This window comes from Barbus barbus (genome assembly GCF_936440315.1).
Source record: "Barbus barbus genome assembly, chromosome: 14".
NCBI classification, from domain to species: domain Eukaryota; kingdom Metazoa; phylum Chordata; class Actinopteri; order Cypriniformes; family Cyprinidae; genus Barbus; species Barbus barbus.
Window position 1 is genome coordinate 13975651 of NC_136742.1, and position 17928 is coordinate 13993578.

Below are 17928 nucleotides of genomic sequence, written 5' to 3' on the forward strand. Positions count from 1 at the left end.
TAACTTTTCGGTAACACTTTAGAATAAGGTTCCATTTATTAACATTAGTTAATGTATTAACTAACATGAACAAACAATGAACAATGCATTTATTACACAATTTATTAAACTTTGTTAATGTTAGTTAATGAAAATACAGTTGTTCATTGTTTACTCATGTTAGTTCACACTACATTAACTAATGTTAACAAACACAACTTGTGAATTTAATAATGCATCAGTAAATGCTGAAATTAACATTAATTAAGATTAATAAATGCTGTAGAAGTATTGTTCATTCTTAGTTCATGTTTACTAATGTTGTTAACTGATGTTAATAAATGGAACCTTATTGTAAAGTTTTACCAACTTTTCTGTTTGGAAGATAAATGAGCCTTTAAATCTCCTTTATAAATGCTTTACAAGGTATGAATAGTCATCACTTTAGATGAGCTCCCAAAAATAGATGGCTGGCAACTACTAAAAGTTTTGTAACTACGTGACTTAATTATGAATTACAGCAGGAATATGTGTTAATAAAGCATGCACACTGAGCAAATATTATCATGTGTCTATATAATAAGATTGATAAATGTACATTTAAATAGTTTAGTAATCATTTACTTATACTTTCTAAATGATCTTATGAACCACTGACAACTCTTAAATAACTGGTTTGTAAATAACGTAATAATTTAGAAATTATAAATTGATCATTAATACAGTATGAAAATACAATTATTAAACATTATAGATGCGCTCAAGAATAAAACATTTATAGCTGTATTTATAAACTACTTACTAATGCCTATTAATGTTGGAACAATTCTTTATAAAGGATGAATTGACTATTTACTAATGCTTAAACAATGATTCGTAGTGTGCAGTTATTATAAAGGGTTACCCAGTTTTTTTACCTCAGGGCTTGATCTTTGCTCTAACATGCATTTTCAGCTGTTAGACCTTTTATTAAGACGCGTGCCTTTCCAAATCACCCATTCAATTTATTTTGCCGCAGGTTAACGTTACTCAAAGTGTGGTAACATTTACAAGCAAAATGAATGCTCCTGAGCTAAATTTCAACTGTCCCAGATAAGGTTATGAAAATTTATGCAATGGAATCATTTAAGTTTTTAACTTTAATAAATTTGCAAAGATGTTAAAAACCTGTTATTTGCTTTCTCACTATGGTGTACAGACTGTAGATTGATGTGGGGAAAAAAGTAGTTTAATGCAGTTTAACATACAGTCATGGCCAAAAATATTGGCACCCTTGGTAAATATGAACAAAGGCGGCTGTGAAAATTAATCTGTATTGTTAATCCTTCTGATCTTTTATTTTAAAAAATTCACAAAAATCTAACATTTCATTGGATAATAAAAATTTTAAATGGGGGGAAATATCATTATGAAATAAATGTTTTTCTCAAATACACGTTGAACACAATTATTGGCACCCCTAGAAATTCTTATGAGTAAAATATCTCTGAAGTATATTCCCATTCATATTTACAATTTTGTGCACTCCAGGGTGATTATGAACATGAAATTATCCAACCATGGCTTCCTGTTTCACAGAAATATAAATAGGAGCGAAAGCAAAGCCTTAATCATCCATCACAATGAGAAAAACTAAATAATATATTTCTGATGTGCAGCATAAGATAATTGAGCTTCACAAATTAGTGAAGTGGCTTTAAGAAAAGAGCTAGAGCAGTGAAAATCCCCATTTCCACCATCAGGGCAATAATTAAGAATTTCCAATCAACACAAAATGTTACGAAACTGCCTGGAAGAGGACGTGTGTCTATATCGTCCTAATGCATGGTGAGGTGGAGAGTTTGAGTGGCTAAAGACTCTTCAAGGACCACAGCTGGAGAATTGCAGGAAATAGTTGAGTCTCGGGCTCAGAAAACCTTTAAAAAAATTGTCAAACAGTACCTACATCACCACATGTTGTTTGGGAGGGTTTCATGAAAAATTCTCCTAGCTCATCCAAAAACAAACTCCTGCATATTCAGTTATCAGACACGACTGGAACTTCAAATGAGACTGGCTTCAATGGTCAGATGAAACTAAAATAATTTGCTTTTTAGCAGCAAACACTAAAGATGGGTTTGGTGAACAAAGGGATAAAAAGTACCCCATGTGTAAAATAAAATATACTGCTGTATTTTTGATGTTGTGGGCCTATATTTCTGCTGGAGTTCCTGGACATCTTGTTTAGACACATGGCATTATGGATTCTATCAAACACCAATAGATAAAAAAAATCAATAAGTGACTGATTCTGTTAGAAATCTTATAATGGGCCATGTTTGTATCTTCCAACCGGACAATAATCCAAACATAAACCTCAAAAACAACACAAAAATGAGTCACTGAGCACAAAACCAAGCTTCTGCTATGGCCATTCCAGTCCTCTGACCTAAACCCTGTAGAAAATGAGTGAGGTGAACTGAAGAGAAGAAGCACCAACATGGAGCTGGGAATCTAAAGGGTCTGGAGTGATTCTGGATGAAGGAATGGTCTCTGATCTCTTGTCAGGTGTTCTCTAACCTCATCAGGCATTATAGGAGAAAAAATAGAGCTGTTAAACTGGCAAATGGAGGTTTCAAAAAGTATTGTGTGTATATATATATATATATATATATATATATATATATATATATATATATATATATATATATATATATATATGTATATAAAATGTAAATTAGAATTCTGAAATAATCTGTATAAGATGTAAAATCATACAGTTAATAAATAAATAAACAAACAAAAACAAAAAGACACTGAATATTTATTCTAGCTTAAAAAAATGTAATTTGTGAGGAGAAAAAAAGAAAATGAAACGATATGAGTGATAGTTGAGTTGAGTTGATATTTTACTGCAGAACATCTCGATTAACCAATGAGAATCAAGTATTGCAGAGAGTCATGTAATAACATAGAGTACATCAGTTAATAAAATGATAGGCTAGAGAACAGAATTGCATTGGTAAGCAATGAGTTTATGCTCTTCATTACTTAGGCTAGAGAGAAAAAAGAAGTCAAACAGAAACATGTTCAGTTGCTGGTGATATTTGGAAATGTCAATTTCTGAATATTTCACTTGTGTGCGGTCTACAGTGAGAGCTAAATTAACACCGAGCTGAAGAACCTGAGGTTATTACAAAAAATATTCAATAATATTTATACTGTAATGCTATTAGCAAACTATGATTAGCTGCCTTTGACACAATTATTAACAATGAACTTTTATGTATAATAACAAAAGATGATTAGAACTGATTATGTATGTTAATCATGACAGTTTTGAAACTGTTTATTGATTCCAATTTGGACCAAAATACAGTTTATTAATGAGTTTAAGTGTCTCATTAATGAGCTTAAGTGTCTCATTTAGAGGAGGGCCCCAGTATTGGTGTAAAAAACAGGAATCAAATATCTTCGGCATCATGACAGCTAAATACATTTTATTTTGGCAATAACAAAGTCCAATTATAGGGGTTTATGGAATTTATTAAGTCATATCAATAACTGTCCATTTTTTTTTTTTTTTGTGACATTCAGCCAAGTATGGTGACCCATACTCGGAATTCGTGCTCTGCACAGCAGTGAGCACACACACACCGTGAACACACACCCGGAGCAGTGGGCAGCCATTTTATGCTGCAGCGCCCGGGGAGCAGTTGGGGGTTCGGTGCCTTGCTCAAGGGCACCTCAGTCGTGCTATTGAGGGTGGAGAGAGCGCTGGACACTCACTCCCCCCACCTACAATTCCTGCCGGCCGGAGACTCGAACCCGCAACCTTTGGATCACGAGTCCAACTCTCTAACCATTAGGCCACGACTTCCCCAGTTCCCCACGACTTCCGCAGTCCCCCATCTACATTTGATGTAGATATACAAAAATCATTGATTTACCTGTGTAACTTAATAAAAATGGCACACAAAAGAGGCTTTTGCATCTGAACTCTTCATATAAATATACATATAAATTATACATTATATATATATATATATATACATACACACACACACAGAGGTACATCTCAAAAAAAAAATTATATCATGAAAAACTTAGTTTTTTTGTAACTTATTTCAAAAAGTGAAACTTTCATATATATTTTACATTCATAACATGTAAAGTAAACACAGCTCATGAGTAAACGATCATCCCTACAGTATAAATTCTGGGTATCTCTTGTTCTTTGAAACCACAATAATGGGGAAGACTGCTGACTTGGCAATGGTCCAGAAGACAATAATTTTTTTGTAACTTATTTCAAAAAGTGAAATTTTCATATATTCTAGATTCATTACGTCAAATATTTAAAAAGTTTTTTAGTTTTAATTTTGATGATTAAAGCTTACAGCTCATGAAAGTAAAAATCCAGTATCTCAAAATATGAGAATATTTCCTGAGATCAATCAAAAAAAGGATTTGCAAAACAGAAAAGTTCAAGTTCTTTAAAGTATGTTCATTTATGCATCAATACATGGTTGGGGCTCTTTTAGCACAAATGACAGCATCAGTGAGGTGTGGCATGGAAGCGATCAGCCTTTGGCACTGCTGAGGCACTATTGAGCCTTCAGCTCATCTGTATTGTTTCTCCTCTTTCTCTTGAAAATATCCCATAGATTCCATATGGGGTTCAGGTCAGGCATGTTGGCTGGCCAATCAAGCACAGTAATATCATGGTCAGCAAACCATTTGGAAGTGGTTTTGGAATGGTGGACAGGTGCTAAAGTCCTGCTGGAAAAGGAAATCAGTATCTCCATAAAGCTTTTCAGCAGATGGAAGCATAATGTGCTCCAAAATCTCCTGGTAGACGGCTGCATTGACTCTGGACTTGATAAAACACAATAGACCAACACCAGTAGATGTCACGGCACCCCAAATCATCACTGACTGTGGAAACTTAAAACTGGACTTCAAGCAGCTTGGGTTCTGTGCCTCTCCAGTCTTCCTCCAGACTCCAGACTTTGATTTCCAAATGAAATGCAAAATTTAAATTTTTCTGAAAAGAGGACTTTGGACCACTGAGCAACAGTGCAGTTCTTTTTCTCCTTAGCGAAGATAAGATGCTTCTGACATTGTTTCTGTTTCAGAAGTGGCTTGGTAGCACTTTTCCTGAAGACATCTGAGTCCAGCTTCTATCCACTCCTTGTGAAACTCTCCCAAGTGTTTGAATCAGCTTTGCTTGACAGTATTCTCAAGCTTGCGGTCATCCCAATTTCTTCCTTCCAGTCAACTTTGCATTTAATATGCTTTGATACAGCACTCTGTGAACAGCCACTGCTTTCAGTAATGACCTTCTGTGACTTACCCTCCACAAAGAGGTAGATACAAAACACGTATGTAGGCCTTTCCGTGCATGGAAAAGAGCTAATATACTTGACTTCACTTCACCAGAATGCAATTACAACTGCAGAAACAATTACACTTTGTGCCTTCATTACCTGTAGAGGATTATTCTGGTCAGGCCTATTAATCTATATTCCAATTCTAATCTACTGCTCAGGTCATGATAAATAATGCAAACGAACTATGTTATACGCATGTATAACAAATATCTAGACTTTTGAAACATCTTCTGCTTAATATATAAATGAAAAGTCACAACAGGCACATTTTTTTGCTCTGCAAGTTTCCATCTCTGCTGTCTTTTGAAATGTTTAAATTTGCCTGTTATGTCCAGTGCCATACATCAATAAATGGAGAGGATTTCTCACCCCACACTGCATGAAAATCAGTTATGAGAAGTCTAAATTTGAGCCAGAGGTTGAATAGATCTACTACATTTCCTGAGGGTTGATGTCTCCTGGGATACTATGCAATTTCCCATTCCTCTTTTAGAATGAAATACAAAAGGAGGTTTCGATGCAGAGACACTTAAACAAAAAAGATGGCCCGCTTTTCTCCACCTCCCTTATTTTAAGTTTGACATTTCTCACAGTATAATAGCATCCATCAGAAAAAAATATAAAGCAAATGATTTCTTTTTAGTTCAGCATATGCCTTAATTTGGGGTCCATAATTAAAATCAGAAAGAGATGAGGAAACTGCTTATTATTCCTGTTACCACTATAAAGATTAAAGAAAAGTAATTAAACAATGCCTTCCACGATCAAAACCACATCCTTAGCCTTGCCTAGCTAAATAAATATAATAAGTGTTTGTGTTTTCAAAACGTGTCTTTCACAAAAAATAATAATAAAACAAACACTGATGAAAACAGCCATGATGGCCCATGTTTGCAGAGAATAAACCTGCATAAATAATGTCACGATTGTATAAAAGGGTTCAAATGTTCCTCCAGTCTTTATAGTTACATTATATTAGATCAAAATTAAAATACCCCAATTTTCCATTAATTTTTACACAAATTATGTTTCTTGATCAATATATTCAATGAGAAGAAAAAGAATACATTTCCCTCATTAGGGCTTACAAGGTATGTGCTAAATACATCAGAAAGAGGACCAGGTTTACCCACCTTCTCTGTGTCTATGCCTTTGGTCATAGCCCATGTGGACACAATGTAGTCCATAACTCTCTCGCTCAGTCCTTTAGGAACCTGATAGAGCTTCAGGAAGTCTCTCACATTGTTCAGCATCTCATGGTAGCGATTGGTGTTCGTGTACATCTGCTGAAAGATGGTGGTCACGTTTCCAAAGATGGTGGCGTACAGAAGAGCTGCAAATCAGAGAGGGGCACTTTAGAAAGCTGCTATATATAAAAATCAAAGGCTAGACTGAAGTGAGAGTGTCTAGAAGTATCTGAAGAGAAATGGGGTTTGTGATTCGCTGGCTGAGGAGAGCTTTAAATTAGCTTTGGTGCTAATGTCAGAAACCAAGATCAGCAATTTGAACTTTCTCGCGCATTACATCCCTCTAGTATACCTTCTATCACATTTTCTAGAAGCAGAGTAAAATCTGAAGCACTGTTAGAAGAAACATGATTCTGACTGAAAACTCTCATCAACTTTATGTATGTATGTATGCACGTTTAAACCTGTGTGAATGTTTTGACACAAATAATGGATTATCAATAATTCAAGTTTTTACTTTTTTCTAAATTTAACATTTAAAACCAAACTGAACCACACAATGTAGTAAAATATTAAAATATAAAAATCCTAAAATGAAAATTGCATTGTTGTTGTTTTTAATATTATCATCAACAACATTAGTAATAACAACAAAACAATATTACTACTACTATTATTAACAACAACATTAGTAATATTAGTAGTAATATTAGTATTGATAATAGTAATATTAGTAACAACATGATAATAATAATAATTATTATTATTGTTGTTGTTGCTGTTGTTGTTGTTGCTTTTAATATTATTATTACCAACAACATTAGTAACAACAACAACAAAATAATATATGAATAATTGTATTGTTATTAGTATATTACTACTACTACTATTATTACTGTCAACAACAACGTTAGTAATATTAGCATTAGTAATATTAGTAACACCATCAATAATAATAATAATAATAATAGTCATCATTATCATCATCATCATCATAATCATTATTATTATTACAATAAGTGAGTCTTATTTTCAACAATATTTATAGCTCAAACTGGGATAGGTGAACATTTTGTGACATCCTTTTCTATGTACATACAGTGCCCTCCAAAAGTATTGGAACAGTAAGGCCAATTCCTTTATTTTTGCTGTAGACTGTAAACATTTGGGTTTGACATCAAAAGATGAATATGAGAAGAGAGATTAACATTTCAGCTTTTATTTACAAGTATTTTCATCTGGATCTGATACACAACTTAGAAGATAGCACCTCTTGTTTGAACCCACCCATTTTTCATGTTACCAAAAGTATTGGAACATGTGACTGACAGGTGTGTTTTGTTGCCCTGGTGTGTCCTATTCATTGATTATTCAAACAATAAATAGCATTGAATGTCTATTCTGCTATTTATAACTCAGTTTCAGATCCATGCAGACTGCATTTATAGTTAGTTAGACGTGTAACCAACATGAAAACCAGAGAGGTGGGTGAAAAACGAGCAATTGTGAAGCTGAGAGAAGATGAAAAACCAATCAAACCATTGCACAAACACTGGCAATAGCAAGTACAACCATTTAGAATCTCCTGAGGAAGAAAGAAACCACTGATGTACTAAGTAACACACCGCAAACAGGTAGATCGAGGAAAACATCTGCAGTTGATGACAGAAACATTGTGACAGCTGTAAAGAAAGACCCTAAAACAACTGTTAGTGACATCAGCAACAACCTCCAGAGGGCAAGAGTGAAGGTATCACAATCTACTGTTCGCAGAAGACTTCATGAACAAAAGTACAGAGGCTACACCAGAAGATGCAAACCACTCATTAGCAAGAAGAATAGGAGACGAGCCTCAAAAATTCTGGGACAAGGTTTTATGGACTGATTATTTTGACTGATTTTATGGACCAAAGTGATGGAAAGGCTAACGTTTAGAGAAAGAAAGGATCTGCTCATGATCCCAAACACACAAGCTCATCTGAAACACAGTGTACACAGGTGTACATTATAGTACACATTACACAAGTAATGTAATGGCTTGGGCTTTCATCGCTTCTTCTGGGACAGGCTCATTAATCTTCATTAATGATGTAACACATGATGGCAGCAGCAAAATTAACTCCGAAGTCTACAGAAATATTTTGTCTGACAATTTACAGAAAGATGCAACCAAACTGATTGGGAGATCCTTCATCATGCAGCAAGATAATGACCCAAAACATAGTGCCAAAACAACAAAGGAGTTCATCAGGGGCAAGAAGTGGAAGGTTTTAGACTGGCCAAGTCCATCTCCACACTTAAACCCTGTAGAGTATGCATTTTACCTGCTAAAGAAGAGACTGAAGGGAGTAACCCCCCAAAACTGAAAGAGGCTGCGGTGAAAGCCTGGAAAAGCATCACAAAAGAAGAATACAAAAGTTTGGTGATGTCAATGGGTCACAGGCTTGATGCAGTTATTGAAAGCAAAGGATTTAAAACTAAATATTAAGTCTTTTTCACTTTAATCTATGTTAATTCTATCTGTTCCAATACTTTTGGTAACATGAAAAATGGGTGGGTTCAAACAAAAGGTGCTATCTTCTAAGTTGTGTATCAGATCCAGATGAAAATACTTGTAAATAAAAGCTGAAATGTTAATCTCTCATCTCATATTCATCTTTTGATGTCAAACCCAAATGTTTTCAGTCTACAGCAAAAATAAAGGAATTGGCCTTACTGTTCCAATACTTTTGGAGGGCACTGTATATACTTTTAAGCTGATGCAAGATGTAATATTTCATAAAAATTATAAGAAAAATACAAAGAAGTCTATTCTATTACAGAAACATGATTTAATCAAACTAATAAAATCTGCCAAACGTCAAAGAATGTTTCAAGTATTAACAGAAATTATATTCCAAGCAACAACCAGTTATGTAGCTTTTTAGTCTGCTAGTATATATTTGCCAGCAAACATTGGCAATATCCCCCTAATCCTATCCCAATTTACGCCTGAGCGTTTCCATGGAAACGCAGACCAAAATAGTTTCTGAAATCTATTGTTATTTTGTTACCAGTATGTTCTGAGAGGGTGGATAGGAAAATGGCTCAGACAGAAAGGATGAACAGCATCAGCAGAATGTTCCAGTGGAAAGCGAGAGGTGAGGGGTAATGCACTTCAAATCACATCAGTGATTGACAATAGCCCAGTCATTCAGAGAACAGAGCAGGGTCTGTGCACCAATCATCCTCATGCCAAAGACCAGCAGGAGCTTGATCAACATTAACGGTCCATGCAAACCAAAGCATTAATTAACTGCCCATGTGAGTGAACGCAGGCTGAGTGATGATAATAGCGTCTGCACTCTGATGCAGCAATTAATTTCTAGCCGAGATACCAGTGACGCAGATAAATTTTGGGCCAATGATTAATTCGTGTGTCAGTCGACTGCCTGTTTTTACTAGTGTAATCAATATGAACGAGTGCAATAAAGAGTCATCAACTGAGACATATTTTAAACTTGTCTGGTAGTCTAGAAATGTATGTGCATAAGGCGATTACATGCAAACCCACATGATGACACACACCTGAATGAAAACAAACAGGCCACAGACAGTGTCATTTAAACAAAGCAGTTTCATAGAGGTAATTTCAACAAAATTACAAATACAATACAATTTGCCAATGTACATGAGACGTGTTTAGTGAGTAATTATGGGATTAATCAGAGTTTATAGGTAATTGATGAGGTTAGTTTTTCAATGACTGAGTTCACTGTTAGTATAAAGGTCATGCAAGCACACGATAAAATAGAAGAAGCTGAGCTAACAGAACAGAGAGTCTCACTACATTACACAAACTATGCGGAAATAGAAAATTTAGGGTAAACAATAGAAATAAAATGCAAATGGGAAAGGATGACCTATGAAACAAGCATAAATGGGGGGGGGGGGGTCTTTTTTTATACTCTTTTTTTTTCTTTGCTTTTTACTTAATCTTGCAAGAATGCATTAAATTGGTCAAAAGTGACAGAAAAGATATTTATAATTTTACAAATATGCACATATAATTAAAAAAATAAATTATTTTGGACTTTATAAACAGTGAATCCTGAAAAAGTATTCAAGAATAATAAGAAATGCTTTAAAGCAAATCAGCATATTAGAATGATTTCAGAAGGATTGTGTGACACTGAAGAAATGACGTCTTCATCACGGGAATAAATTACATTTTAAAATATATTGCAATAGAAAACAGCTATTTTAAACTGTACAAATATTTCACAATATTACAGTTTGTTTTACTGTTTTTATTTTTGTATTTTTGATTACTTACATGCAGTCTTGGTGAGCATATGAGACTTTTCTAAAACAACAAAAAAATTCCATTGAACCCAAGTTTGAACAGTGGTGTACAATATATATTTCAAAACATGAAACCTTTTGACCTGCCAACAATAAACATGAAAATACAGATTTTTTTTTTTCAATGTAGATAATAATTAAACTAGACTGTCCTGGGAAATCTAATTCTTGACACCAGATAGGACACTGGAAGCAAATTTTGCAGCCATAAATTATTAAAATAAAAACTAAATCAAACTAGACACATAAATTGAAAAGACTAATTGAAAATAAATGGAAATAAAAACTAAATTAAAAACTGCATTTGTTGAAATTTTCTGGCATAAAAAAAAAAGATTATATTTGGCAAAATATTCAAACTGATTTTTTTTTCCACAGTAAAAGTGTATGGAGATCACGGATGTGGAAAAGTGTCCATAAGCAAAGATGATATGATTTGGAGTGGAGAGGATGCATGTGAAATTATGAAATTATCTCTTTAGCTTCTAGCACTGCCTTACTTGATCTGCATGAGCATAAAGCTCCATCAGTTCTGCATTACTTCACATTCATGGCCTAATCAAATCTACTGGAGACATGATAGTGGGTGGTCCCCTGATGAGAAGGGAATATTATATCCATATAGGTGCTGGATAAATGTTGATTGATGGAAGCAAAGAATGGTTTCGTGTTAGCCACACATAATTTCTCATCGTCATTTCTGGCACCATCGTTTTCATAAATGTCTTCTCTCCTCCTCTGAAGCAGACATTTTCTCATTAGGTCAGGGTAATAGCCAATTTGATGCCTTTTTATGGGGCGGTAATGGGAATAACAAAGACCTTGCAGATGCACTTTTGATGATGGCTAATGAAATAAGAAAGAGTGGTACCGGACTGGAGAGGATTTTCAATTGGACTGGATCTCTCATGCGCTGCATACAGGAGGAGGAAATAGTCACCCTTGCCCTTTGCAATTACAGTAAAATGATTCATGTGCCGTGGCAGAAGCTTGCCTTGTGCAATTTTACTGTTTTCAGAAAGATACTGTGAGAATGTAGAAGGTCCACCTATAAAAATCGTCCCGGGCCTGAAGCAGCCCAGATAAGAAAATACTGTTTATTGTCAAAATATTGTAAGGAAGGGTTTCCCAAGCAAAGGATCACAGCCCCTAGAGGTTGATGATGGAACCGCAGGGTTTTGTGAGATTTTGAAATAAAGGACAATATAAAAAAGAATAACTGTTAAATAAAGTACCTAAAATTTTAATAAATAATCAAATTTAAATACATAAAATTTTAATAATATCAAGTTTAGTGGTCATTATACAAAGACATTTACATTTTAGTGCCACTAATTATCAATCAGAAATATGTTAGTAACACTTTACAATAAGGTTCATTAATTAACTACATTAGCTAACATGAACTAAGAATGAACAATACTTCTACAGCATTTATTATGTTAATTTCAGCATTTACTAATGCATTATTAAAATCAAAAGTTGTGCTTGTTAACATTAGTTAATGCACTATGAACTAACATGAACAATAAAAAACTGTATTTTTATTAACTAACATTAACAAGGCTTAAAAAATAGTGTAATAAATTAATTGTTTGTTCAGGTTAGTTAATACATTAACTAATGTTAACAAATTTCACATTGTAAAGTGTTACCAATATTGATTGATAACGCTTTCCAACGATATTGTTACTGAGATTTCAACATATCTCAGATTTCTGGTGAACTTCAAGTAAATAATAGGGTCATGTGTGTACTTAAAAAACAAAAAGGTTTCTTGCTTTACAAATTAATTCCCTGCACCAAAAGCAAGGACAAAATATAAAAAAGATCTAACAAAACTATAGCATATGGCATGCACACACACACACACACACACACACACAGAAATCAATATTTCAGTCTTGTTTTCCAATAAAAACTAAACAACATTAAAACAATATACATTTACCTGACAAGCAAAATTACATAAAATATTAATGACACCTTTAAAATAAGTTTATTTTTCTTATTTTGCATAAGCATTAACCTCATTTAGTATTTTTTAGATTTCTCTGAAAACCAGACCTAATATCGTCTGTCTTTCTCAAGTCCAAATATCTTGTTTTAATGGAATAGTCCACCTAAAAATTTCAATCTGCTAAAAGTTTACTCTAAGATCTCACCCTCAGCTCATTTGTTTATTTCAAACATGCAGGTTTTCACTTCACAGACATTTATTGATAGAGTCGTGTGGATTACTAATGGATTATGGTGATGTTTTTATCTGCTTTTTGGACTCTCATTCTGATGGCACCCATTCACTATATTGGATCCATTAATGAGCAAGTGATGTAGTGCTAAATTTCTCCAAATCTACATCTTCAATGGCCTGAGGGTGAGTACATTTTCAGCAAATGTTCATTTTTGGGTGAACTATTTTCCTTTAAGGATGTTTCAATGGCCAGCAAGTCAAAAATACTGAGTAAGAACATGATTTTTTTCAGTGTTGAATCACAATTACTGTCCTTTTGAATAACGAGCACAGTAAAGGATCTACACTAGGCACAGTGATTCCCAAAGGCATCTGGGTCAAAGTAACAGTCTGTTCAGGCAGGTGTTAATAGCAACGGTTTTGATTCATTCAAATCTGTATCTTTACACTCAGCTTTGCAAAAAGTCTCAGAACGATCCCTCAGAGCGCCTTCCCTCCAAGCATCAAATGAATGATTCATCGCCGCATTGAAGAAGTGACAATCTCTAGGATGTGACAGTGATATTAAGAGCGATGACAGCACTACAAAGTGAATCCCTTGTAATAGCTCCAGTGCTCAATATCCAAGCTCTTATTAAATATTTACAGGGCTGACTCATGCGCTGCTCCAGTGAGCTGTGCTGCCCGGTGGCACAAAGTCGTGAGCTGCAACCCTGCAGAGTCCACACAAGCCCAGCACGCGTAATTGTGTTGAACACATCCCAAAATAATAAGCGCAGCAATGTAGGACAATATTAACAAGATTAGGAAAGCGATGACTTATTACATGTAAGTACAGATGATTGTGCAGGGCTGAGTCCCAGAGCTCCACAGCGACTTTTTTTTTGTTACGCGTGAGAAGTGGGCCTGTGAGCTCTGAGATGTATGCGGAGGAAAGCAAATGTACTGCGTAGTCAAGCTTGCTATTCAATTCCTCCTCTGGCCAAAACTTTCACACACAGGAAAACATTATCTGCGCAGTGTTTGTGATGTACTGAGAGACTTTAATGCACTGTTGGTAATGAGGCCATCCTATTAGGATACATAACACAATGTATTATTTACTACTAGGAAAAATGAAAACTAAACACTAGTGCTTTGTTTTCCACTGGTTGTCGGATTCTATTTACCAGCTTCCACCATGGCACAAAAAATGTGATTTTAAGTGTCTGTTTTGCATGTGAAATATTATGGATTATGTACGCCACGTAAACATCTTATTTACAGTATATAGTTTATGCTAAAGAACACGTTTTAGCGCACAATTGTGGCGTTTAGTGCTTTTAAGGCCTCAGCTTTTCTATTGAAGTGCTGAACAGAAACAAGGTGTGATGTCCTTCATCAGCATAGTCTGTTTCAGAGTCGTGCTTCTTTGAAGTGTATATTAAGGCTGTGGGAACCTCACCTCTATCACAGCTTGATCAGGTAGAACTGTACCCCAGCAAGTAGATGCTGAACGCCAGGTGTTTGCACAGTCACCATACTGACATCAAATGCAAGGTCTTACTGTAACTTCTTCATGGAGAATAAACTTTATTAGTATTAAAATACCTGGTTTAACCATTCTGACTTTTGTAAATTGTGAGTTTGTTTAGTGTGCTCCTGGCAGAGCTTCACCATCATTCTGAGTATTAAAGGAATACTTTGCACAAAAATAATTTCGTTTTTTCATCTGAAGGAATTTGGGGAAATTCAGCATTACATCACTTACTCACCAATGGATCCTCTGCAGTGAATGGGTGCCGTCACAATAATCCACATGACTCCAATCCATCAATGTCTCATGAAGTGTTTGTGTTTGATCAGCTGTTTGGACTCTCATTCTGACGCACCCATTCACTGCAGAGGATCCATTTGGTGAGCAAGTGATTTCTCCAAATCTCTTCGGAAGAAGAAAAAAACTCGTCTACATCTTGGATGGCCTGAGGATGAGCAAATTTTCAGCTAATTTTCATTTTTGTGTAAAATATTCCTTCAATACATCAACTTTATCAAACAGTAGCTGAGCTAAAAAGAAAACATTTTCACTTTCTATCAATGATTAACACCAATTTGATGATGTTAACCTTAATGGACATAGATTACATGTCAAATATAACATGTCGTCCTTCAAAAGCTTTTTGTTCAGAAGTAATGGATCAAAAGTATAACAAAAGCAGGGACAGTCCCTCTGGGGCAACCTGGGGTTAAGCACTTTGCTCAAGGGCACATTGGTAATAGGGCCATGTGCTGCACTTTAGGCAATAATGAGCATTTAATTTTGACCAAGGGAGACCAATTAAACCCACAATTTTAGGAAAACCCTATTGCGGTGTCTCTGAGTTTATCCCTCAGTGCTACATCCTATGAGAGGGGTTCTGTCAGAAACGTAGAGCAGAGATGAAGGTTGACATGCTATTGACACAGCTACAGTGGTGTACATTTATGTTGACTTGTCAGGGAGAAACGTCCAGTATACTGTATGTTCAGATATATAGAGCTAAAGGCCATGTTCATATTTTTTAGCACAAGTGAATGTGTTTTTGCTGTTTGCTGACACATCACTCCCTAAAGCAAAGCACACATCTTCTAACTTCGCCCACATTCTCTCAGGGAAAAAAACCCCCAAAAACAACACATATTGTTTGAAGGAAATAGTTGGTGTGTGAGTTTTGTTAAAGGTGAAACATGTGTCCTCGCCTCACCTTCACCTGAACATCTTTCTAACTCGAAAAATTATCTATCATTTTTCTATATCAGTATCGACCTCCATCTGTCTGTGTATCTATAGTGTTGAGAAGGTTACTTTGCAAATCTATCTATATACCTCCTGTCTATCTGCCTCTTTATCTATCTGTCTGTCTATCTACAGTATCTACCTACAGAATCTGTTTGTCTGTCTTTCTATCTACTTATCTATAGTAACTACCTACCTACCTACCTGTCTATGTATAGTACCTGTTTGCTACCCATGTACCTATACCTGTATGTCTATCTACCTAGCTGTCTATCTATAGTATCTACCTACTTAGCTAGGTGTCTGTCTATCTATCTATAGTATCTACCTACTTACCTCCCTACCAACCTGTCTACCTTTTTAATCATCTGTAGTATCTATCTGTACCGCAACTGCCAAAAATTGTGCTCCCTGAACCTCCTCTAAATCCAAGCATATTGCATACACATCTCAGAAAAAAAAAAGAAAGAAAAAGACTTGATTGATTCAATATTATCCAATAGTGCTGATTTGGGGCCTTAAAAGTACAGAAAGTCAAATTTTACATTTATTTATAGCTGCGCCTAACACGATACACAAGGCCAAATGTAAGGAAGAACTAAGAAACAAGCCTTTACCAATGCAGCTGAGTGAGCTCCTTTAATCACTATCTGTGCCATCAGCAAAAACAAATACATACCGTTGTTACTGCCTCAATGCGAGAAATAACCACCATGCATAGCAATCAAACCACAGTGTAACTATATGTATCTGTAAAACCCCACCAGACATAGATGGAAATTAAAATGAAGAAATACCGAGGGGAGAACGAGAAGAGCACTCTCAGATCAAACTCTCCCACTTAATGAAGATGTTCAAACACATTCTTCAAAAATTATATTAAAACATTGCTCTCTTTAAAGAAAATATGCATGTGATAAGATATTTTCTGTAATTTCACTCTCTTCCACTTCTGTTTATAAATCATCACAGGAAACTGTTCGGCATTACGTGAACATGGAAGCAAAACTCTTGACTGATTGAAACGTGCTGCACTCCTCTCACTAGATGTAAGACTGCTGGTCTAGTGATGGGTAAAGATGTCTGAATAACGTGACTCATTACTAATGAGGATTATATAAGCATTCTTTCAGACTGATGAGTCATCATCTAGAGATCTCCCTGAGCATAATTTATTCAAGAGGAGATAGGAGTTGTTCCTCACACTTCTGCAGTAATGATCAGTATGAGGGGGACAGAAGGTCCATCTGGAAGGCAGAGATTAACATTGATTTGATCAAGTCATTAATATTGCTAGAATCACAAAATAATTTTTCCTCAAAGGACAAAGAAAACCAAGACCACACGATTCTTGGTCGGTCACAGTCAGGTCATCATACAGGCTTGTTACTTTCAGTTCCATATTTCTGTGTAAATAAATGAATGTCATATACGCTTAATTTACTTCATAGGTGAAGAACACATTGGCCCGGTAAAGGAATTATGCAAATCACAGAGAAAGACTGAACAACAAATCTGCCACAATCAAGGAGTGAAGATGGTGCGCCAGTACTGTACGCATTGTTCTTTTTGTTTACTATAGTAACAAGTGTTGGGTTGGTGAGAGATTATAATGAGCTGTTAATTATCAAGATTACTTCAAAATATTGGAGAAAGGAAATGTGTGTATGCTAGCATAATTACCAGCAAAAACAATGTGATAATAAAACCTACCATGCTGCAATATTTCATTGGTTTGACTGATATTGATTTACTGTACGTACATGCATGCAAGAAAAATTCCCTCACGGATAACACTGTCGCCTAATTAAGTTGGACTATGAGTAGTTAGTGAATAAAATCCATGTTTTTGTGCTGAAATACAGCAATAAATAGATGCAAGTGTTTATTGAATTAACCCAACCATCTTTCTGATACAATTCAGTCATTTTTCAGCCGTTATGAGGCGATGACCCAGATGAGTCAGTAATTGTAAGTTAATGTAATGCTCTAGTGCTTGGAGGAATAAAGTCGGCTCAGTTCCAGCATCAGCCCAACAGGGATAGATGCCTTAACACACACGGTCAGGTTCAGCAATTACTACAGAGCCTGAAGGCA

The 17928-nt window shown here is 35.2% G+C and overlaps 1 protein-coding gene across 1 annotated transcript in view; it reads right to left on the bottom strand.

Annotated features, from left to right (window-relative positions):
- Positions 1 to 17928, bottom strand: part of LOC306880012 (voltage-gated delayed rectifier potassium channel KCNH5-like) — a gene marked incomplete at both ends in the record, with an annotated part of 100338 nt that overhangs the window by 29346 nt on the left and 53064 nt on the right. The window contains one exon of the mRNA XM_079433276.1: positions 6485 to 6684. Within this exon, the coding sequence (XP_079289402.1) occupies positions 6485 to 6684 (200 nt within the window). The remainder of the gene's footprint in view (positions 1 to 6484; positions 6685 to 17928) is intronic.